Raw genomic sequence first — 23,995 nt, forward strand, 5'->3', positions numbered from 1 at the left:
CCTTCCCGCCAGACCGGTACCTATTTATCTACTTGCACTTTGACGTGCTTTCAAACTGCTAGGTTGGCAGGAGCAGGGACCGAGCAACGGGAGCTCACCCCGTCGCGGGGATTCGAACCACCGACCTTCTGATCGGCAAGCCCTAGGCTCTGTGGTTTAACCCACAGCGCCACCCGCGTCCCTTTTACGAATGCACAAAGCTGCCTTATCGCTGCTTCCGTGCCAGATGATGGGCACGTCTACCAGCCCAGTAATGTCTATAGAATCTGACAAACCACACCTCTCTAGAGTTTCAAAGGCTCTCTCCCAGAACTGCAGCAAAACTTTATTTTTATTTTTTTTAAATAACCTGAAGGTTGAAAAAGGGACTTGGCAGATGTACAGAACACATGTCACCCAAAGAGTTTTCTAACTGCAAAACCTGGTAACTGGGCCTGGAACTTGAAGCATTGCAAACAAAATGTATGTTTCTCCACTGCTGAAATTATTTGGGGAGTTGATCTGGTGGGAAAGTATCTGCACGCGTTTCAGCACTAGACGTGAGGGGGAAATGCAATTCAGTTCACATTCAAAGTGAATATTGCGCTTTCTGAAACATTCAAACCAAGACACATTCATCCTTCAACACTTCCACTTCTCCAAATTCTGAAACACATTTCTAATGTGTGTATATATTGGTGAGAACAACATGCAAAAATGAATTGTGCTGGAGAATGGTGCATGCAAAAAAAAATTGTGTATGTTAGGAGAAATTCACACTAAAATGCTGGTGAATGTTCACGAGGACTTAAAAAGCAGAATTGCACATTGCTGTGGGGAAAATGTGGATGACTGAACCTGGAAAAATGAGAAACAGAGGGAAATCAAAACTGACCATGTTGCCTATCCTTACCTGACATGCAACGCTGTGGCCCCTCTCCATCTTGTCACCTGCTTCTACCATGTCTGAAACTGCTTTCTCATCACCAGTTTGTGGCTAATTTATACAGTGGTACCTCAGGTTAAGTACTAAATTCATTCTGGAGGTCCGTTCTTAACCTGAAACTGTTCTTAACCTGAAGCACCACTTTAGCTAATGGGGACTCCCGCCGCTGCTGCCGCGCCGCCGGAGCACAATTTCTGTTCTCATCCTGAAGCAAAGTTCTTAACCTGAAGCACTATTTCTGGGTTAGCGGAATCTGTAACCTGAAGCGTATGTAACCTGAAGCGTATGTAACCCAAGGTACCACTGTAAAAAAAAATGGTGGAAAGCACTAATAGTAGTTGGTCAAACTTGCCTGGAAGCTCCCACCCTCTATGTACCTCTATAATCAACAGTACCGTTCACAAGGTCCATTCTGTCAGGGGTCCTTTCAAATATTTGCCAGTATCTTCACCTATTCTTCACTTACTTTTGTTTACAATATTTTTAGACCAGTCTTTGGCAGAAGTGTCTCAAAGGAGCGTACGAAAAAGAAAGAGGGAGAGAGAGAGAGATCATAATATGTTAAAATTAATTAAAAACCAGGGACACAGATAAAGAAGAGCAGCCACAAAATGAAAACAGTGAACCTGGAAAAAGCTTCTATTTTACCAAAAGTGCCGTGTAACATAAAGGTCTTCATTTGCATTCAAGAGGACCAGGTGGATAGAAGCTGCATGAGCAATCTGAGGGAGAACATGCCATAGTTCTGGGGCTACAACAGATAAGCCCCTGTTCTTTTTGGGGGGTGGTATTCAACCTCACCTTGATACAAGATGGAATTTCAAGTAGGATAGATATTAAAGGTTGGGCTGTGTCTTTTGGAAGACTATTCTCCTTGAGATGGTCACCCTTTGGGCTGCTTATGGCTTTATAGGTCCAAAACAGTTGCTTGAATTGGGCAAATGGATAGCCACACACAGATGTTTCAAGACACATGAAATATACCAGCCTGAACCGGTCAGAAAAGGAGACTTTATTTAACAGGGATGGGGAACCTGTGGCTCTCCAGAGATTGCTGGACTTCATTTCCCATCAGCCTCAGCCAGTATGACCCTTGGCAGGGATGATGGGAATCGAAGTCCAATAATATCCAGAGGGCGACTGGTTCCTCATCCCTGCTGGATGAAAAGGAATGGCAATCCTGACTGGTGTGACTGGGAGGCTGTTTTAAAGGGGCACATGACCTGCGTTCCCTAGGTGCATATCTGGATCATTGGGACTTGCAGGGCTGCATGTTTTCCTAGGCAACCTGAGCACGGCGGGTGAACAATCGAGAGGTATGCCCACATCATTTGCCAGCTAAAATCTTCCACAGATGTCCCACTATTTCTTTGGACTGCAAGGAGATGTGATGTTTCTGCTAGAGGTATGTACTGTTTGTATGTTCTTTCGTTTCGCCAGCTTCTTTCTGCGCGGGTTTTCCCCCAAGAGCGTTTTTGGACCTAATGGAAAGGAACACAAATAAACATCACATACAGCAGCCCCCAATTGCCCCCCTATCCTCATCCCCACCCATTGCCATCTCTTCCGTGGAGACTTCCAAGCTGTCACTCTTCTGTGGTCACCTGGGGTGAGCAGAAATGATCACCAAGTGATATTCGCAAGCCAAAATAAACTTGCTTCTTTTGCCTTTCCTTTTCTTGTTTACAGTTTGGTAAGCTGGTTCCTCTCACTGGAAGTGAGAGCTGGACCATAAAGAAGGCTGATCGCCGAAGAATTGATGCTTTTGAATTATGGTGCTGGAGGAGACTCTTGAGAGTCCCATGGACTGCAAGAAGATCAAACCGATCCATTCTGAAGGAAATCAGTCCTGAGTGCTCACTGGAAGGACAGATCCTGAAGCTGAGGCTCCAAGACTTTGGCCACCTCATGAGAAGAGAAGACTCCCTGGAAAAGACCCTTATGTTGGGAAAGATGGAGGGCACAAGGAGAAGGGGACGACAGAGGACAAGATGGTTGGACAGTCTTCTCGAAGCTACCTGCATGAGTTTGACCAAACTGCAGGAGGCAGTGGAAGACAGGAGTGCCTGGCATTCTCTGGTCCATGGGGTCACGAAGAGTCGGACACGACTAAACGACTAAACAACAACAACAAGCTGGTTCCTAGCCTAACAGCGATTTCATTCATTCAAGTCCTACCCGTCAATCATAGGCACGCATAGGGCTTAGTTACAGGCAATTAACAGCATAATTAGTAATCACATTGGGTGTTGTTGTTTTTTAAATTACCTATTGCACAGGGGTGGGGATTGTTATCAAGATCACAGTGCAATAATAATAATAATTTTATTATTTATACCCCACCCCTCTGGCTGGGTTTCCCCAGCCACTGGTTTCCCCAGCGTGTAGAGAGGGGATTTCAAACTTTCTCTCTTCTGCCACAATCTCCATGAAATTCTTTGTCCATTCCACTCGCCCCCCTGCATGTTAATACAAACTTAAGCCTAGGTGCTGACGCCTAGACGCCATGGGGTCTTCAGCCCCCTCCCCAATACAATATTTGAGGGACCCAAGTTGATGGGCACACTACATCATTTGATTGATTATGTATGGAGGAGCTTTCCTCCCCCACTAATATTTCATTCAAGTTGGCCCTCCTGAATTTAAGCTTTCCTAGCATTTTTAAAAATGCTATGTATGGGGTATGCGTGGCAAATTTCACAAACATTGCTGGTCAGGAAGAAAAGGTTAAACTGCAATTTCAATAGCAATGATATTGGGGAGGGGGAACCACCTAATATTTTATTTCTTAAAACACTGAACTCACCCACCATTAACCCTGTCACATGGACTCAGGTCTTGGGAGAAAAACCCATTTTACTCAGTGGACTTAACCAAAAAAAGAGAGACAGCACGCTTAATTGTTAAGCATGTAAGGACAAAAGAAGTAATTATAATTTATTAGTTTTCATGTTATTTTATTCTGTTAAAGCAACTAGAAAAAAAATTATGTTGGGAAGATCTCACACAGATGAAAGGAAGCCGCAGGGAGGGGGGGAGGGTTAGGTTGAATTTGGGAAATAAAATAATATATGGGACAGCAAAGGATATAATAGATTCTTATAGAATAGTAATATATTGTAACAAGAATAGAAGTTCAAAAGGAGAAGTAACTGTATTTTTAGTATTTTCATTATTGTAATAGTTGTTATTATTATTTCTTATTGGTAGAAGGCAATGTTAACTTAGATGTCTTCGTTTTGCTGTCTGTATAATTTTCTTAAGTCAATTAAAAAAGAGAGAGAGAGCACAGAGGCAGGGGTGGAGGAGGCGAGAATGGAGCAGACTTAGTGTATGCAATGTGCAAAAAATGTCAACCTCTTAACTTCTTATGCAGAGCTGTTCTAGAATCCCCTGCAACTCACCTCTGACTGGCTGGGGATTTGCCAGTGTCATCCTGGAGATCTTGGTTCCGTGTCTCAGGAAGGAAGAAGCAGAGGACTCCCGCGGCCAGTGCTATGCCTCCAAAGATCACCATGGGAATCGCAGGGTGGAACTTGTCCAGGAGACCCACAAGCGGAGCAAGGATGCCCCCTATTCTGGCAGCCATGGAGCACAAGCCTAAACTGCTTTGCCTGGTGGAAGTAGCAAAACACAGAGAGCGATGCCTGAGAGGAGGCGCAGACAGGTGCGCCCGGCCAGGGGCAAGTTTCCAGAAGTAAAGAAACTGCCCTGTGCATAAGGATCAACAAACATGTCTGTTTTGGTATCTCTGACCTTCTCATTTTCTTCAGTCTCAAATTCACTTCACCGCAATGCTGCACCATAGAATCACAGAATCATAGAGTTGGAAGAGACCACAAGGGCCATCGAGTCCAACCCCCTGCCAAGCAGTTTACGATTTTGTCATTTTTGTGCACTTTTTCACTTCATTGCATGCAATTTTGCCCAGCATACAATGTTTCGCCGGCTATTTTATCAGTCACGATGCATTTTTAAAAATAAACAAAAATCCTTCCAGTAGCACCTTAAGGTAAAGGTAAAGGGACCCCTGACCATTAGGTCCAGTCGTGGCCGACTCTGGGATTGCGGCGTTCATCTCACTTTATTGGCCGAGGGAGCCGGCGTACAGCTTCCAGGTCATGTGGCCAGCATGACTAAGCCGCTTCTGTTTTTTTTTTATATAAATATTTATTAGATTTTCCAATTTTATATAAACACAAAAAGAAAAAGAAAAAGAAAAATATTAAAAACAGAGCAGCGCACGTAAACGCCATTTACCTTCCCGCCAGAGTGGTACCTATTTATCTACTTGCACTTTGACGTGCTTTCAAACTGCAAGGTTGGCAGGAGCAGGAATCGAGCAACAGGAGCTCACCCTGTCGCGGGGATTCGAACCACCGACCTTCTGATCAGGAAGTCCTAGGCTCTGTGGTTTAACCCACATCGCCACCTGCGTCCCTAGTAGCACCTTAGAGACCAACAAAGTTTGTTATTGGTATGAGCCTTCGTGTGCATGCACACTTCTTCAGATGCACACGAAAGCTCATGCCAATAACAAACTTAGTTGGTCTCTAAGGTGCTACTGGAAGGAATTTTTTAATTTTGTTTTCAACTATGGCAGACCAACATGGCTACCTACCTGTATTTTTAAAAATTTTATCTTCACCGTCAGGGTCACGTCCAACCCAAACGCTGGCAAGATGCACCGCCACTGTCTTCACCTTATTTGAGCAAAATATGTAGAGGATGTTTTTTAGAATACAGTGTGGTTTGTGTAATAGATCCTCACCTGACAACAGTGGGAAAGACTTCTGCAGAAAACACATAGGTGGTTGAAAAGGAGGCAGCCAACGCAGACTTGCCAATAACAGCCAGCACCGTCACAATCACAGGGAAGTCTGGGCAAAGACAGGCAGTGAGGTTAGAAACTAGATCACAAAAAAATGAAGGTAAGGCTTTGTTGAAAGACCACAGGCCTAGCAAAATGTCTAATCCAGTTCTGAAATGTCGCCTGTGGTCCTAGGGATATCCAGAGCTACTCTAACCCAGGAATGTATGGGTAGTTGAAAGGTTTTCTGGTGCCCATTTGCAGAAAGACTCTGGTTCAGAGGTAGAGCAGAGACTTTGCTTGTAGAAGATCCTGGGTACAATCTCTGCATTTAGGAGAATCTCAAGGTGTAGTAAATGGTGCTCTACCCAAGCCCCAGGAGAAATGCCATCAAATGCCAGATATTGCTGCGTCACCACATAATGCTAAGCCATTGCTTTATTTTTATTTTATTTCACAACTGCACAATCCATATTTCAGGCCACCTCCTCATAGTCTTCCCCTATTATGGTGAGATGAGTTGTATTTAAGCTACAGCAACTGCTTCTAAGGGACGCTGGTGGCATGTGGTCTAAACCACTGAGCCTCTTGGGCTTGCCGATCAGAAAGTCGGCGGCTCGAATCCCCGCGACGGGGTGAGCTCCCGTTGTTCGGTCCCTGCTCCTGCCAACCTAGCAGTTGGAAAGCACGCCAGTGCAAGTAGATAAATAGGTACTGCTGCAGCAGGAAAGTAAATGGCGTTTCTGTGTGTTGCTCTGGTTCGCCAGAAGCAGCGTAGTCATGCTGGCCACATGACCCGGAAGCTGTACACCAGCTCCCTCGGCCAGTAAAGGAAGATGAGCGCCACAACCGCAGAGTCTTCCATGACTGGGCTTAACATTCAGGGGTCTCTTTACCTTTACCTTTAACTGCTTCTAAAATTTGCATCTTTATGTATAAACTAGCACACGTAATTGTCATGCAAACCAGTGTGCCCTGTTTTGTTTTTTTCAGAAGTTAATCCCTTGAGAGTCTTGGTTCAAAGAAAGGAATGAGAGGGAAGAAAAACAAGGAAAGGAGGAAATGGATGGAAGAGAGGAAGGACACAAAGTGTAAGAAAGCAAAGTTGAAGAGAGAAGCAGCTGTTTACTCAAGCCATGCCTGCAAGGGCATTGCTAGCTACTTAAAAGTCCTGGCGTTCAGGCTCCAGATTTGCCTGTGGCAAATAACAGGGTGGGTGGGTGCACTTTATAGAGCGTCCAGCCTCCTTGTAAGCAACCCTTTAAAAAATTTAGGAGGCATGGGGCAGAAGATCAGGTCCCCAGTGCAATAGACCCAGAGCCTTGTGGTACCCCATAATAACTCCACCAGTGCCTGGCTGCTGTGTTCTCTTCACATACCTCAGGGGATTCCTGAACACACAGCGACACTTCTGAAACAGTCGAAGGCCTGTGGTTCAGACCTTACAATGAGGGATGTTGAACTCCAAATCCCATCACCCCCCGGCCAAGATGGCCAATGCTCAGGGATCATAGGAGTTGAAGTCGGGCTCCCCTTGCCTGCCTTGCAGTTTGCCTTCCGGGTTTTCTTTCTCAAGCAGCTTTTTGTACCTTTTGGAATAGCAGGGATGAGCAAACACACGACTCCGCTCAGGAGGAGCCAAGCAGCCTGGCATTTCTTCCTCCCCATCCACTGGAGGAGGAAGATGCAGGAGGCTCGAGATGGTATTTCCACAGCTCCAAACACAAGCTGGGTCATGTAGATGTCCAAGCCAAAATCCCCCACATGAAGGCTCACTCCGTAATACACAAGACTGTCTGCAAACCTGAGGACAAAGCAAGAAATTACTGTTCATTCTGCATTTATTACTATTGTTCATTTTAATTCCTGGCTCACAGCAGTGGGATGCAGTTCCACAAAAGATTGCAATAACGCAGCCTTGGGTGAAGAATTCAGTTTCTTCAGACTCTAATTTTTCATTTTCAATGGGAGAGCACATTCCTAGCCCTCCAGGCTATGACAGGCAGTGTTTAGAACTGCTGAAACCGACTCTATTTTTGCTGCCTGAGACTAGCCCAGCTGCCCTTCTGGAAACTATAATAAAACAACAACAAACCAAAAGGTCTCATTCAAGATCGATAAAAACAGCCTAAAAACTCTGCCTATAGCATAGGCCGTTATTTTGTTTTTATATCTGGGACACAGCATACGCATTTTGCCCATTCCCAAAAACATTCCTTTGCATACCCTCTAACATGGGTAGGCAAACTAAGGCCCAGGGGCCGGATCTGGCCCAATCACCTTCTAAATGCGGCCCACAGACGGTCCGGGAATCAGCATGTTTTTACATGAGTAGAATGTGTCCTTTTATTTAAAATGCATCTCTGGGTTATTTGTGGGGCCTGCCAACATTCCTCAGATGAAAATAGCGCATTTCTGACTCCTCAAAAACTGACCCTCCTCAACCCCCCATTTTTTTGTCCCCCGGCCCCCGAGCATTTCCACCACCACCAATGGTATACAAAACCCTCCACCATCATGATAAAACCCCTTAATCCCGGTTTTGTTTTGTTTTATTCTTTGGTAGATTTACAAAAAGAAAAGCACACGCCAATGAACAAATTTTAGAAAGGGGCAAGATTAGACGCATCCACACAAAGCATTGAAACAGAAAGAAAATCAGGACTCCTTGTGCTCCACTCTGCTCCCTGTTTCTTCCGTGCCCTCTACTTTTTGTAATTCCAGGACTATCCCTGTAAAATAGGGACACTTGGAGGGCATGCATTTGTTCTATTTGATGGAGAGATATGCATGCAGATGCCAATGGCTGCTTTCCATCACATTGTTCTGCCTGAAATGTGCAGTCACTGCCAAAGGCCTTCTTCCATCCCTTCCCCATCCAAAGTAAGGTGAGCAGGGACTTGAAAGAGGGGCACCCTCTTTGCCGTACCCTCTCCAAGGAGGCCTGCTTGGCACCAACTCTACTGTGATATTTGACACAACTTTTTGTCTGTAAGGTTGGGCAAAGTTTTCGTTCTGCCCGTTCCACTGATTTTCACGATTCCTTTGCAGGTTGCTGCTCTTTCGTTTATTCGACCGTACTTGATATTTAAGAATTGTTTTCTGGAGCGTGTGAACTACGCTTTCATTGCCACCCACCCTACAGGTTTTACTAAGAGTGGCCTTGAAATATTTCAACCAATGAAAGTTAATTCTCAGTAAAGGAACCAAGCCATTCACGGGTGTAATGGGAATTGGGGTTGCTTGTGGGTAAATTCCAAACTGCTCCCAGCTGTTGGGGTAGCTAAACCTTTCCCTGATTTGACAGCCCTTACAAGGCGACTGTCTCAGTCACTGGCAGAATCCGTCAGTGGGCGTTCCCTAAACTTCTTCCAACATAAAAGCTGTTTGACGCCAAGTCTCCTCCTCGCCTCTCTGCGCGGAAGTCTCCTGCGCAGAGTGGGCGTGGCCAGCGGAGGTCCTGGGCTCTCCCCGCTGGACCCTGTGGAAGGGTCTTGGAGCCCTCTCTCCGAAGACCTTTCCTCCTCCCCTTCTTTCCTGGTGTCACGCTTATTTCCTTCCCCAATGGAAGTATTCTCCCTCTCCCTGCTGGTCCCTTCTCCTGCATCATCGGAGAGCCCTACCTCCGCTCTGCGCTCCGATGTCAGTTCCCTGACAACGGGGCAAGAGAAAACTCTGGCCTTAGACCAAACAGAGCCTCATCGGATAGAAGTCAAAGGTTTTTCTATAAGCCACTGATTATTGTATACCTAGAGAACCAAGAACAAGAAAGCTTCAGCTGGTGGTGCCTTTCCATGTAGACATTGGATTTTTAAAATAAAATAAAATACTGTACTGAATTGATATAGTTTGGAATACTTACCAGACTATGACCATGATTAAAGTCAAAATCCTTAGATGTGGCTTCTTGAAAATATCCAGAATATTCCCAGATTTCACCTTCTCTTCTGGAGTGAGCTTCAAAATGTGGAAGACAAGACACAGAACATCAGCCAGAATCAAGGATGGCTGTTCCCAAACTGGTGCCCTGTGGATTGGACTACAATTCCCATCAGACCCATCTGCCAGGACAGCTGTGCTGGCTTGGGCCGATGGGAATTTTAGTCCAAAACAGCTGGAATGCCAGGTGGGTTAGCAAGTTGAGGCAAGACTGGAGAGATTCCACTCAGCCACAAAACTCACTGGGTGTACTTGGACTAGTCTCCCACCCCCAGCCCAAATCTCACAGGCCTATGAGGAATTAGGGAACCATGTGAGCCCGATCGGGAGGACCATTGGCCCGCCAGGTGTTGTTGAAATACAGCTCCCATCATCCCCAACCATGCTAGCTGAGGCTGATGGGAGTTGTAGTTTCACAACATCTCATGGATGTTCCCCAGACTTAATGTAAGCTGTCCTCCATACCTCCTTGGAGAATGGGTGGGATATATATTTTGTAGTAAATTAAATAAAATGAGAAGGCAGCGGTGGTTTGGAGAGGCAGGTGGACAGCTAAATATAGATACTCAAAGTGGATAAAAATATTTTTTTTAAAAGTCAAATGTGTTAGGATATAGTTCCGTTCCACCTTAAAAGGGAACAGGCTGTTGTGTGTCACATGCCTGTTTACTTCCAGCACTTGCTGGGAACTTCTGTTCGTATATAGCTTTTGCATCTCTGCTGTTTTGCTGGAGACAAAGGGAAGCAGACATGTTTTCCTTTGTTCCTGAACTATGCTGAATAAAATGCTGTACATTATGCTTGCACATCTCTCTGTCCGCCTCTTCTGCTGTGAGATGATTTACACACTCTGCTGACAGAGCGTGCACGGGGCTCTAAATGTATCTGAGGCTCATGTTGCTGTTTGATGCTGCTCCAAGGGAGACTGGCTGCCGGCTGGAGCCAGCTGGGGGCCTGCCTGATGCCTACCTGATGCCCCCGTCTTCCTGGCAGTATCCCAACAACATGCAGTTTGATGAGGGACTCAAATATCGCAGGGCAGGGATCTCTCTTTTTTCAATGGTCTTGTTTTCCCTTTCCCCATTGCACCGTTCGCTTTTTCCATATCCTCCCCAGACATTTTCAGAAAAGGAGCAATAGAAATCCCAGGCTTTGCTACCTGGTTGAGTAGGTCTTCTGAGACGGTTCGTTTGTTAATGGAAGCGGCTTTTCGAAGCTCCTTTTTGGCTTCCTCGACCTTCCCTTTTGTCGCAAGCCATCGCGCAGACTTGGGAAGAACCCTGAAGAAGACAAGAGATTGTGAAGCATGGCCAGTGCATTAACCTGGAAAGGAGCTGAGGTGGGTAGTGGTCTGCTGTGCTCTGGTCTGGTCTGGTAGAAACGGGGGCAGACTTTGGTTATACGGCACCCTCAGCGAGGCCAAAACTTGGCACCTCCAAATGGACCTTCTCAATTATGGATCTTCTCCATTTTGCATTCCCTCGGTGCCCTGTGCAGGGGAAATGCCTGTGCCACCCTAAATCTGGTGCTAGTAGAGCCCAGAAGGCAGCCTTCCTCAAACTGTGCCCTCCAGATGTTGCTGGATGTTGCTCCTTTCATCCCTGGCCATTGGCCCTGATGGATGGGGATGATGGGAGCTGATGGGCACCAGGTTGGGGCAAGGCTACAGCAGAACCCTTGGGACTCCATAGCACTGCAAAGAGAACTTCAGTAAACATTAACAGGCCAGAACAAAATCACAGTTATAATGATGCGATCAGGATCCAAAATTAGATTTCGGCCATTAAAAGAGACAAAACAAGCCTTTGAAGAATATGCATGAAGAAGGCATGCACACGAAAGCTCATACCAAGAACTAACTTAGTTGGTCTTTAAGGTGCTACTGGAAAGAAAAAAAAATTTTTTGTTTTGACTATGGCAGACCAACACGGCTACCTATCTGTAACATGAAGAAGGCTGTTTATTTTATCTAGGTCCCTAAAAGGTAAAGGTAAAGGGACCCCTGACCATTAGGTCCAGTCGTGGCTGACTCTGGGGTTGCGGCACTCATCTCGCTTTACTGGCCGAGGGAGCCAGCGTACAGCTTCCGGGTCATGTGGCCAGCATGACTAAGCCGCTTCTGGAGAACCAGAGCGGTGCACAGAAACACCGTTTACCTTCCCGCCGGAACGGTACCTATTTATCTACTTGCACTTTGACGTGCTTTCGAACTGCTAGGTTGGCAGGAGCAGGGACCGAGCAAGTGGAGTTCACCCCGTCACGGGGATTCGAACTGCCGATCTTCTGATAGGCAAGTCCTAGGCTCTGTGGTTTAACCCACAGCGCCACCCGCGTCCCTATCTAGGTCCCTAGTAGATCTTAAAACACAGGGTAGATAGGAGTTGATGTCACCATTTCACTTAATCGTTGCACGCTGTATATTTTTACATGCAGTCCAACTGTCATGGCCTGGTTGGACGCAGTGTTCAAAACTCCCATTGTTCTAGGCGCATTTTGCGACAAGGAATTTCATTAGCACAAGCAGTTTCTGAGCTCTGGGTGCAGTATTCTGCCTAAGATTTCAGATTAAAACTGCAAAGTAGAAGGAAAGGAGGACCTTTTTCTGCCTCCACACTTCCAGCTACCCTCTGGAGAAGTGCCCCTCTTAAGAATATTAGGGGGGGAGGGCAGGGAAAGGACTAGACCATGTGAAAAATGAACATTATATTTTAGCTGCAGTTCATTCATTTTCTGCTTTGTATTCTTGTTATAAAAAAGCGCACCTAGACATTCCGTTGTTGCGCCCATAACCTAGGTTTAAGGTGCCATTTAACTCCTAGCTTTCACATTTCAGTTTCTAACACTGGTTGGACGCAGAAGAAAGTTGGGAGGAACCAGCTCAGAGCCCAGTTGGTTGGTGATGGGACAATGATGAGTGGTTAGAGGGAGAAGAGAGAGGAAACTGGGAGGTGGAGATTTCGGAAGCTGAAAAAGTAACTGGGTTTAGTGAGCAGGAAGAGACTGTGACAGAGAACAGATCAGAAGCAGAGGCTGGAGAGGAGGGGGGCCAAGAGGCAGAGGTGAGTCTGGCTGGTGAAGAGACATGGATATCTCCCCCTCCTGTTGTGACAAGAACTCCTCCCCCCTGGTCTCCAAGAACCAGGAGAGGCATGAAAAGGGTGGAGAAAAGGTTGGCTGCACATGGGCACCGTCTCTGATTGCTTGGGGAAAGCCCTGAAGAGGAAAGGCCTTAAGCAGCTCTGGGAAGGCGGGGACCTTCAGTCTCCACTGCTTCATAGGGGCAAGACTTACTGGAGATGAGTCACTGTGCTCAGTAGACCCGACACTCCTGTGCAGATCCTGTTTTTGCTAATACAGTGGTATCTCTGGTTACGAACAGGATCCGTTCCGGAGCCCCGTTCGCAACATGAGCAGAATACGATTTGCCGCTTCTGTGCATGTGCATGATGTCATTTTAAGTGTCTATGCATGCATGAGCGGTGAAACTTGGAAGTAACCCTTTCCGGTACTTCCGGGTCGCCGCGGGACGCAATCTGAAAACGCTCAACTTGAAGTAAACGCAACATGATGTATGACTGTAAAGAGTTAATTCCAACTTGCTCAGTGCGATTTACAGCCGACTCGCTCCTGTCTCATTTCTGGTCCTTTTGCACACTCACCATATGTAAAAAAAGAGGGCGAATGCTGGAGCAGAGCCAGCAATCTGGTAGAGTCTCCAGTCACGAATGGCGTACGCCAAGCCAGCCAAGGCCATCTGCCCAAGAGCGTTGCTGCAGTGGCTGATGATCATCGCAAGTGGGCGATAGGAAGGCCCGACCCACTCTGAAGCTAAAAGGGTTCAAGTTACAGTCAGTATTTGAAAATTAGAAGACCCTGCCATTGACAATCACTTGCATTTTTTAAAACAACCCTGATTTTATTATTGGCTGCTTTTAAATAACCACGTAAATTACAAGAGCAAAGTATATTTCTAGGTGGATAAGAAAGAAAAGTAACCACAGATGTTGATGACAGTTCAGAAATGTGGGGGAAACTCCTTGTCCCCCCGCCTTGTCCCCCCAGCGCCATTCATGCAGCCACACAGAAGAGGCTACATTGGTAGCAAGCAGAGGAGCATTTTGACCCATGCAAATTAGGAGTGAGTTTTGCATTTCTTCCAGAAACACATCAGCTGTGCGGCCATAACTCCTGCAGCATGGACTTGTAAGGTAAAGGTAAAGGGACCCCTGACCATTAAGTCCAGTCGTGACCAACTCTGGGGTTGCGGCACTCATCTCGCTTTATTGGCCGAGGGAGCCTGCGTACAGCTTCCGGGTCATGTGGCCAGCATGACTAAGCCGCTTCTGGTGAACCAGAGCAGTGCACGGAAACGCCGTTTACCTTCCCGCCGGAGCGGTACCTATTTATCTACTTTGACGTGCTTTCGAACTGCTAGGTTGGCAGGAGCAGGGACCAAGCAACAGGAGCTCACCCCGTCGCGGGGATTCGAACCGCCGACCTTCTGATCGGCAAGTCCTAGGCTCTGTGGTTTAACCCACAGCGCCACCCACGTCCCAACATGGACTTGTACTCTGAGGTTATTTCTTCCCTAGCTGAGAGAGCCAGGGTTAGCATGTTAGACTGGGAACTTGGAGACCAGGGTTCAAATCCCCAGGTGGCCTTGAAGCTCACTCAGGGCTTATCCACACATTCGTCAGCTGGCGCAACAGGTCAGTGTGTCCAGCTGTTAACCGGAAGATTGGTGGTTCGAGTCCAGCCAAGGACAGCTGTGGGCAAGATTCCTGCATTACAGGGGGTTGGACTAGATGAATTGGCATTTGCTATCCAGATGTTTTAAGGGACGTGGGTGGCGCTGTGGGTTAAACCACAGAGTCTAGGACTTGCCGATCAGAAGGTCGGTGGTTCGAATCCCTTCGACGGGGTGAGCTCCACTTGCTCGGTCCCTGCTCCTGCCCACCTAGCAGTTCGAAAGCTCGTCAAAGTGCAAGTAGATAAATAGGTACCACTCCGGCGGGAAGGTAAACGGCGTTTCCGTGCGCTGCTCTGGTTCGCCAGAAGCAGCTTAGTCCTGCTGGCCACATGACCCGGAAGCTGTACGCCGGCTCCCTCGGCCAATAAAGCAAGATGAGCGCCGCAACCCCAGAGTCAGCCACAACTGGACCTAATGGTCAGGGGACCCTTTACCTTTATCCAGATGTTTTGGACTTTGGCTCACATCACTGTTGTAGCCTAAAGCACCTGGAAGACTCCAATTGGAAAAGGCTGGGTTTTGTTTTTTTATGGATGGCAGGGCCTGAACTTCCCCAGAGAAACTTAAGTGTCTTACTTAACGCTGCCATGCTGATACTGATCCCGGCAAAAGCAGCACCCACGATGAATCTCAAGGCGATGTAGAGGTAGAAATTTGGCGCAAAGCCTGCCCCGACACCAAAGGCACCCATGAGGAGGAGGGTGAGCAATATCATCCGTTGGCTTCCGATCCTGGAGGGGGAAAATGAAATGCGGGAGGGAGCTGAGAACTTGCACCTCACAGGAACATAGGAATTTGTCTTATACTGAATCAGACCCCTGGGCCATGTAGCTCAGTGCTGTCAACGCTGACCGCAAGTGGCTCTCCACAGATTTAAAACACGGGTCTCATCCTGCCCTCTTGTGTTGCTGCACATGAAAAGCTTTCCTATCTGCTAGGCGAGAAACCCATAAGGTACAGTGGTACCTCAGGTTAAGTACTTAATTTGTTCCGGAGGTCCGTACTTAACCTGAAACTGTTCTTAACCTGAAGCACCACTTTAGCTAATGGGGCCTCCTGCTGCTGCCGTGCCGCTGGAGCACAATTTCTGTTCTCATCCTGAAGCAAAGTTCCTAACCTGAAGCACTATTTCTGGGTTAGCGGAGTCTGTAACCTGAAGCATATGTAACCTGAGGTACCACTGTATTTTCATTCAAAAGGTATTTTATATCCATAGTGGCTTATTGCAAGATAGATGCTTTTGCTCGTTTTCAGTCGCATCCTCACCTATGATTCGGTACATAACGCACTTTTAAAAAATTTAGTATGTCTAGAGACAATGGGTAAAACAAACACCATTAGCTGTACTGTTGGGTTAAGTGTTTAATGCTGATTGTATTTGTATTTGTTAAAAAAACTGATGAAAATTGTTTTTTTTAAAAAAATGAGGCAGTTTTATAAATTTTGTTGTCCTTTCTGTTCTTATACACATTAAAAAATATATTTTTTAAAGGTTTTGAGGGCCTTTGAACCTGACATAGCTGGGGTGGGGGGCTCAGCACATCTCAATCCAGCTCTGCAAACTCCACCTCATTTAAGGTGTGCCACAGGACCCCCTGAGAGCCTTTCAGATTCAAGGCACATAAATGTGTCGTGCGATTGCTTCTTGTGTTAAGATTCTGGGAGAAAACAACAGATAACCGGGCCTTCAAACACAACCTGATTTTAGTGCAGCATAACTAAACAGCGAGAGAAGCTCCACGCAGCAACTCAAACTGGAAGGAGCAGGCATGCGAGTTTTGGGTACTTCTGCATTCAGGTGGCCTTGGTGTTGCAAAGTGCCTTCCTTCAGCTTCGGCTCATGGGTCAGCTGCGTCCCTATCTGGACAGGGATAGGCTAACTTCTGTCGCCCATGCTCTGGTAACCTCTGGGTTAGATTACCACAATACATTATATGTCAGACTGCCTCTAAAGATGGTTTGGAAGCTTCACCCGGCGTAGAATTTGGTGGCCAGGTTGCTCACCGGGGTAAGATGGCTTGAAACTATAACGCCAATCCTGGACCAACTGCACTGGCCGCCAATTAGTTTCCAAATCAAAGTGCTTGTTTTGACCTATAAAGCCGTAAATGGTTCAGGAACGCAACACAAGAAGGACTCTCTGTATATGACCCGCCCTTATCTTGAGATCATCAGCTGAAGCCCTTCTTTAGGTGTCTCCTTCACAAGAAGTCTGCAGGGCGGCAACAGGAGAACAGGGCCTTTTCTGTGGTGGCTCCCCATTTCCGGAATGCTCTCCCCAGAGAGGCTCGCCTGGCGCCTTCATTATACACCTTTAGGCGCCGGGTGAAAACATTCCTCTGCAACCAGGCCTTGGGCTAACTGAACCATCTTATTAACTATGAGGGTTATTGTTCTTTGTTTGTTGCTGTGTTTCATATTTTTGTGTTTTTATATTGTACACTGCCCTGTGATCCTCAGGTGTAAAGGTAAAGGGACCCCTGACCATTAGGTCCAGTCGTGGCCGACTCTGGAGTTGCGGCGCTCATCTCGCTTTATTGGCCGAGGGACCCGGCGTACAGCTTCCGGGTCATGTGGCCAGCAGGACTAAGCCGCTTCTGGCGAACCAGAGCAGGGCACGGAAACGCCGTTTACCTTCCCGCCGGAATGGTACCTATTTATCTACTTGCACTTTGACGTGCTTTCGAACTGCTAGGTTGGCAGGAGCAGGGACCAAGCAACGGGAGCTCACCCCGTCACGGGGATTCGAACCGCTGACCTTCTGATCAACAAGCCCTAGGCTCTGTGGTTTAACCCACAGCGCCACCCGCGTCCCTGATCCTCAGATGAGGGACGGTATATAAATTTTAACAACAACAACAGGAGCTGATCAGGTGAAACCCACCAGCACAAAAACACAACCTTTACTATATTTTGAAGTGCAGTGCACTTAGCTGATGGTGCTACCCTGGTTGTTGTCCAAAGCTACCTGAGGTAATCTAAACTAAACTGATGGGCCAGTTCACTAAGGTCATAGTGGATCCATTTCTTCATAAAGTATCAGCAGTGGGTTCTGTCTTGCCCTTGCTTCTTCTAGAAATACGTTTTGCCTCTCAGGCACACCCTGAGAATCGCTGCCCACACCCCTCTGACTGGGCGTTCCAGTGTACAACTGGAAGAACAGGAAATGTTTTTTCCGCAAAGGCACATAGAAAGTGCAAGGAGCTAAGCAGGGCACTGAAACTCCTTCTCTGCCATATTTTCCTAAAATTAAATTGGTACACTGCCCTATAGTCCCAGGCCTCAGGGTGGTTACAACACAAAAACACAAAATAAAAAAACAATATACATAACAAAAACAAAACAACCCAATCTTCCACCAGGCAATGCCCATACATTTGAAAAGCCTTGAGGACCAGAAACTTGGTGGTTGTTATTAAAGGGGAAAGTGAAAGATGGGAAACTGCATTGTCAGCAACCAGCTGGAGATGTCTGGATCTGGGACCTTCTGCATCCAAAACAAGTGTTCAATAAATATAATAGGTAAACAGCCTCAAAGTTGTGGGCAAATCCCCTCCCCTCTAAATGACTGAAATACCTGGTCCCCTGTTCACCAACTGCAGATGGAGTGGCCATTTTCTCTCAGCCGCAACATGAAATCTCAAAAGTTATGCTTACCAGTCGCTCAGTGGGCCAAACACCAAGGCTCCCACAAGAAGACCTGACATGTAAATGGATTGAGAGATGTCTTTTAAGTCCTTTCGGTCGCAGACCAAGTTGAACTAAAGGAAAAGAAGAAGAAAACGCCTTTTCCTTCCATCTCCCAGCACTGCATGGTGTATATTATACGTCCCCTTTTCTTAATTTGACTGACTTCATGAATTACAAGCCACGCTCCTCAAAATTTGGCCTGTTTTCCTTAAGTCACCTAGATCAGCCAAGCTCAGGAGAAAAATTATACTGGATAGCTCTGTTGGTTAGAGCGAGGTGTTGATAACACCAAGGTTGTAGGTTTGAGGCCCATATGGGACAATTGCATATTCCTGCATTGTAGGGGGTTGGACTAGGTTAGGGCTGCCAAACGTCCGGATTTTCCCAGACACGACCGGGATTCGGGCAGCTCTGATTATCTCCCGCTTGGACTATTGCAATGTGCTCTACTTGGGGCTACCTTTGAAGGTGACTCGGAAACTGCAAATAATCCAGAATGCGGCAGCTAGACTGGTGACTGGGACCGCATAACACCAGTCCTGAAAGATCTTCATTGGCTCCCAGTATGTTTCCGAGCAGAAATTCAAAGTGTTGGTGCTGACCTTTAAAGCCCTAAACGACCTTGGTCCTGTATACCTGAAGGAGCATCTCCACCCCCATCATTCTGCCCGGACACTGAGGTCCAGCGCCGAGGGCCTTCTGGCGGTTCCCTCGCTGCGAGAAGTGAGGTTACAGGGAACCAGGTAGAGGGCCTTCTTGGTAGTGGTGCCTGCCCTGTGGAACGCCCTCCCAGCAGATGTCAAGGCAATAAACAACCATTTTACTTTTAAAAGACAACTGAAGGTGGCCCTGTTTAGGGAAGTTTTTAATGTCTGATGCTGTATTATTTTTAATATTCGGTTGGAAGCCACCCAGAGTGGCTGGGGAAACCCAGCCAGATGGGTGGGGTATAAATAATAATAATAATAATAATAATAATAATAATAATAATAATAATAATTTGCAGAATGGCATCTGGGAGGATTTTGGCCGATTTGGCAAAATGTCCTGGAAAACCTGGACGTATGGCGGGGGGGTGCGCATTGGGATTTCTGAGTGCGTGCTGTGAGCATCACTCGTTCTGGTCACTTCTCTTCCCCAGATCACGCCCCCCACTCCGAAAGATAGAAGACGAGAAAGTATGCAAACACACATTTTGCATTTCCAGAGGAAGTAGGGGGAAAACTCCACTCTTCCTCCTTCAGATTTACGTACTTTTCAAGGGAGGAAAAGGTAACACACACACCCCTCACCATCTCATGTGCAAGGGGGAGGGGCTAACACAGGCTTAATGGGTGCCAGGGGGAGATCTGAAGGATTTCATTACGCCCCTGGGCACAATGTGGGTGACTCTTGCTTCAGGGAATGCTGGGCATACCGTGTGACCCTGAAAATGCACTCTAGAAGTCACCCTACAATTCTGCCATACTCCAAGTGTCCTGTTTTAAGTAAGGTAAAGGTAAAGGGACCCCTGACCATTAGGTCCAGTCGTGGCCGACTCTGGGGTTGCGGTGCTCATCTCGCTTTATTGGCCGAAGGAGCCGGCACACAGCTTCCGGGTCATGTGGCCAGCATGACTAAGCCGCTTCTGGGGAACCAGAGCAGCACATGGAAATGCCGTTTACCTTCCCGCCGGAATGGTACCTATTTATCTACTTGCACTTTGACGTGCTTTCAAACTGCTAGGTTGGCAGGAGCAGGGACCGAGCAACGGGAGCTCACCCCATCACGGGGATTCAAACCACGGACCTTCTGATCGGCAAGTCCTAGGCTCTGTGGTTTAACCCACAGCGCCACCCGCGTCCCTTTTCCTGTTTTAAGTAGGACATCCCAAATCACAGAAACCAATCCCAGCTTCTCTCTGGATCCCGGAATGTCCTGTTTTTTGGTCCAGCACTCTGGCACGACCCTGCTGATGATGGCCAGAGTGCATCCCTCCTGATGTCCCATTGGGGAGAGGAAAATACTGGAGGGTGGATGTTTCTAAAGGACCAGGGGAGACCCGTCAGTGTAGAAAAGATCCCCAAAGGGAAGGAAGTTTGAAAACCATGGATCTCTCTCTCTCTCTCTCTCTCTCTCTCTCTCTCTCTCTGTGTGTGTGTGTGTGTGTGTGTGTGTGTGTGTGATGTGTGTGAGAGAGGCTAGGGGAGAGCCACTTCACTCCTCAATTTCTTAGGGTCCTGGAGCCCTGACATTTAATCGCTCCATAGTCCAAGACACTCCAGTCCTCAGAAAAATCTGAATACAGAAATCCCTAAGGACCCTCTCAGGTGTTGAGCATCAGAGGGAGTTCTCTTGGGGTCTCGTAAAGGTAAAGGACCCCTAACAATTAGGTCCAGTCGTGACCGACTCTGGGGTTGCAGAACTCATCTCGCTTTATTGGCCAAGGGAGCTGGCGTACAGCTTCCGGGTCATGTGGCCAGCATGACTAAGCCGCTTCTGGCGAACCAGAGCAGCGCACGGAAACGCTGTTTACCTTCCCACCAGAGCAGTACCTATTTATCTACTTGCACTTTGACGTGCTTACTGCCGACCTTCTGATCGGCAAGTCCTAGGCTCTGTGGTTTAACCCACAGTGCCACGTCTTTACCATCCCCCAAAAGGCAAGGGAGCCACAGCCTGGAAGAGGTCATTCTAGGTGGCAGAACTGGGGAACTCCCTCCCCACAGAAGGTGTGTCTCCCATCTTCCCTGTACAGTTCACCTGGCCTTCGACAGCTCAGGTGTTTTGCCTCGGGAGAACTGTCTCTACTCCACTATACTGTGATATCTCGGGTTACGTACTTAATTCGTTCCGGAGGTCCGTTCTTAACCTGAAACTGTTCTTAACCTGAAGCACTACTTTAACTAATGGGGGCTGCTGCCCTGCCGCCAGAGCACAATTTCTGTTCTCATCCTGAAGCAAAGTTCTTAACCCGAGGTACTATTTCTGGGTTAGCTGAGTCTGTAACCTGAAGCGTATGTCACCTGAATCGTATGTAATCCGAGGTACCACTGTACACTGTTTTGTTCTGAATGGTTCCAGCCTGTGTTTTTAAAATCATTTTTAACTGTTTCACCTTAAAAAATAAATAAATAAAGTTTACAATTTTATTGTTGTAACCTACCCTGGGAACTCCTGGTTAAGAATCGCAAATCGTAGCCCAGTTAATTAGGCGGAGTTTTTACCACTGTATTATCAAAACCTCTAAGCGGTTTCCATCACATGTAAATTATATATTAAAACTGCCAATAAAAATGAGATGTTAAAAAGAAGTTAGCCTATTTTTCCCAAAAAAAATAAAATCAGCAGTTTAAAAAATTTACCTCTTGAGATAGTTGCATGTCAAAATGCATGTCAAAACAATTATCCCCTTGGCTGGCCACTCATGTCAATAATTATTTTGTATTGTTCTTACTTTTTGTAGTGCTTATATGTACATTGTGGTACACCACCTTGATCTTTTATACAATCTTGCAGCTAAAAGACTTAAAGAAGGTGATTGCCACTAGTCTATCCACAAGTCATTTCCTGTCCTGTCAGTTTCGCTATCCAGATCTTTAACTGTAGGGATAGCAGGTGAATACCAATGTTGAAATCGCTTTAAAGCAGTCTAGTACAAATCGCATGTGACACACACACAAACACATCTACCACAGAAGAGACAGGACCATGTTTTGTTAACAAGGAATATACTATACTCACCTCTGTTAGCAACGACGGCTTTGGATCTGTGGGGTAGACCCAACCATCTCGGCAGGCTTCTGTGGAATTTTGTCCGTCTTTTATGATTGAATCGATATCGCCTTCCACAGGAGTAAACATGGAGCATTCCTCAAAAGAGCCATCTGGTTTCCTGGGAACAGTCAAGTTCAGCTGCTGCTCTTGAGTCAGGTTTTGGGTAATATTCAGGATCCAGTTCGTGTTGCAGTGGTGAGGCACGTCCATGACAATGAAGACTTGTCCGAACATGTGAAAGGGAGTCAGGAAATTGGGGATGCAGATCAGCAGCACCAGCCATTTCTGAAACCTGCCGAATTCTCCGATCACCTTCAAGATGTCTCCAAATCTGATCATTCTGGGATCTTTGGCAGCAGGTCTGTATCGCTCTCACATCTGGGGACTGAAATTAATCTTTAAACTTAATTGTGGCTATGGATAAGGTGAATAATTAATCAGGCTTTGGCTTCTGATAAACTTGAGGAATCTATCCTATCACAGCAAGCGCCAAGATTAAAAACATACTTTCCTGCAAACGCTTCCTTGTTGTCGCCTTTTTCTGATTCAGTGTTGATATTGTTTCGATTTCAGTATAGATTTCATCTAACCAAAAAGGAATTGAGCTTCAATGTGTGATGCTAAGTGTACACCGTACTTTTAAAGGACATTTAGAGCAGACCCCCCTCTCTCACAAAGAACTTGGGAACCGTAGTTTACCTGACAAAACTACAATTCCCAGCACCCTTTTGTTAACTAGAATTCCCAGAATTCTTGTGCGGTGGGGATGTTGGACTGGTCATGTTGTTTGGATGCCTGATCATTGTCTTACAAAGCAACTTCTCTATTCCGAAGTTAAGAATGGAAAGCATAATGCCTGTGGACAACAAAAGAAGTTTGAAGATGCTCTCAAGGCAAATCTTTAAAAATGTAATAAAAACACCAGCAATTGGGAAACACTGGCCTGTGAGCGCTCCAATTGGAGAACAGCCTTCACCAAAGGCATCATGGACTTTGAAGACACTCAAACTCAGGACAAAAGGGAGAAACGAGCTAAGAAGAAGGCATGTTTGGCAAACCCTCACCATGATCAACTCCTGCCTGGAAACTAATGTCCCCACTGTGGAAGGACATGTGGATCCAGTCACTTATGGACCCTCTGTTAAGACCATTTTCATGGAAGACAATCTTACTCAGCTACGAGTGATCGCTAAAGAAGAAGAATAGTGATAATTGCAAATTATTGCAGAAATGAAAAACCAGGAAAATGAGAAACTGCAAGAACCAAAATTATCAGATCCTTCCATCCCTGCTCTGGAATAAAAGTCTTCACTGCCCAGAGTCAGGCAACTTTTCTATGACGATGCTTTACCACTGAATCTAGGCACCAGGACTATTCCTGAGCTTTGGATGCAGGAAAAAAGCACCCTGTTTCACACCTTTATCTCTACACACACACACACATAAACCTTTGCCAATGCTACTTACTTCTTAACAGCCGTACCTCCTTCCTTTGCACATCATAGCAGGAAAAAAAGAAAAGGAAGTCTAAGGGGGGAAATGTTCCGTGAAGGAAAGCCAGCAACACTGAGGCGGTTGAGACATCAGTAGGAGGTCAACACACCCTGAATTGGGCACCTCCAAGAGAGATTACCATCTTCGCCGGTTAATGTAAACTTGTGCAATATATCAAAGTACTGTTGCATTCAAAGCAACATATAGAGGAAGAGGCGAGGCAAACCTGTTTGAATCGCAGAATTCCAGGTGATCTGAAAGTCAACCAATGGTGGCTGGTGCTCACTGGAAGCTGGTGCCCAGGGCAACTTAATCGGATGAGTGGCAGTGATGTTTTTCTAGAAACAGAAGGACTCAGCCTTGTTCTCTTAGAATGGCAGTGGCACTCAACGAGTTCCAACAAGTTCTGGCTGAAAAGAAAGCCCTGATGAGCAGGGTACAAATAATAAAGTTATTATTATTAGCCACATAAGCAGAATTCATCATGTGAAAGGCTGGGCTGGATGAATCCCAAAACAGAATTAAGATTGCCAGAAGAAATATCAACAACCTCAGATATGCAGATGACACAACCTTGATGGCAGAAAGTGAGGAGGAATTAAATAACCTTTTAATGAGGGTGAAAGAGGAG

At 46.5% G+C, this 23,995-nt stretch overlaps 1 protein-coding gene across 1 annotated transcript; it reads right to left on the minus strand.

The window, feature by feature from the left end:
* Positions 1-1,237: 1,237 nt before the first annotated feature.
* On the minus strand, positions 1,238-23,490 carry LOC310746088 (solute carrier family 22 member 13-like). The gene is made up of 11 exons (XM_083579799.1): positions 23,338-23,490; positions 21,838-22,255; positions 18,082-18,185; positions 15,001-15,155; positions 13,334-13,502; positions 10,834-10,954; positions 9,598-9,692; positions 7,325-7,539; positions 5,697-5,805; positions 4,330-4,539; positions 1,238-2,406 (listed from the first exon to the last, which is right to left on the minus strand). Exons 2-11 carry the CDS (start codon positions 22,207-22,209, stop codon positions 2,325-2,327), a joined length of 1,632 nt encoding a protein of 543 aa, XP_083435925.1. The 5' UTR covers positions 22,210-22,255; positions 23,338-23,490; the 3' UTR covers positions 1,238-2,324.
* Between the last annotated feature and the right edge of the window lie 505 nt (positions 23,491-23,995).

The sequence above is a fragment of the Podarcis filfolensis genome (assembly GCF_964270895.1).
Source record: "Podarcis filfolensis genome assembly, chromosome: 12".
Lineage (NCBI taxonomy): Eukaryota > Metazoa > Chordata > Lepidosauria > Squamata > Lacertidae > Podarcis > Podarcis filfolensis.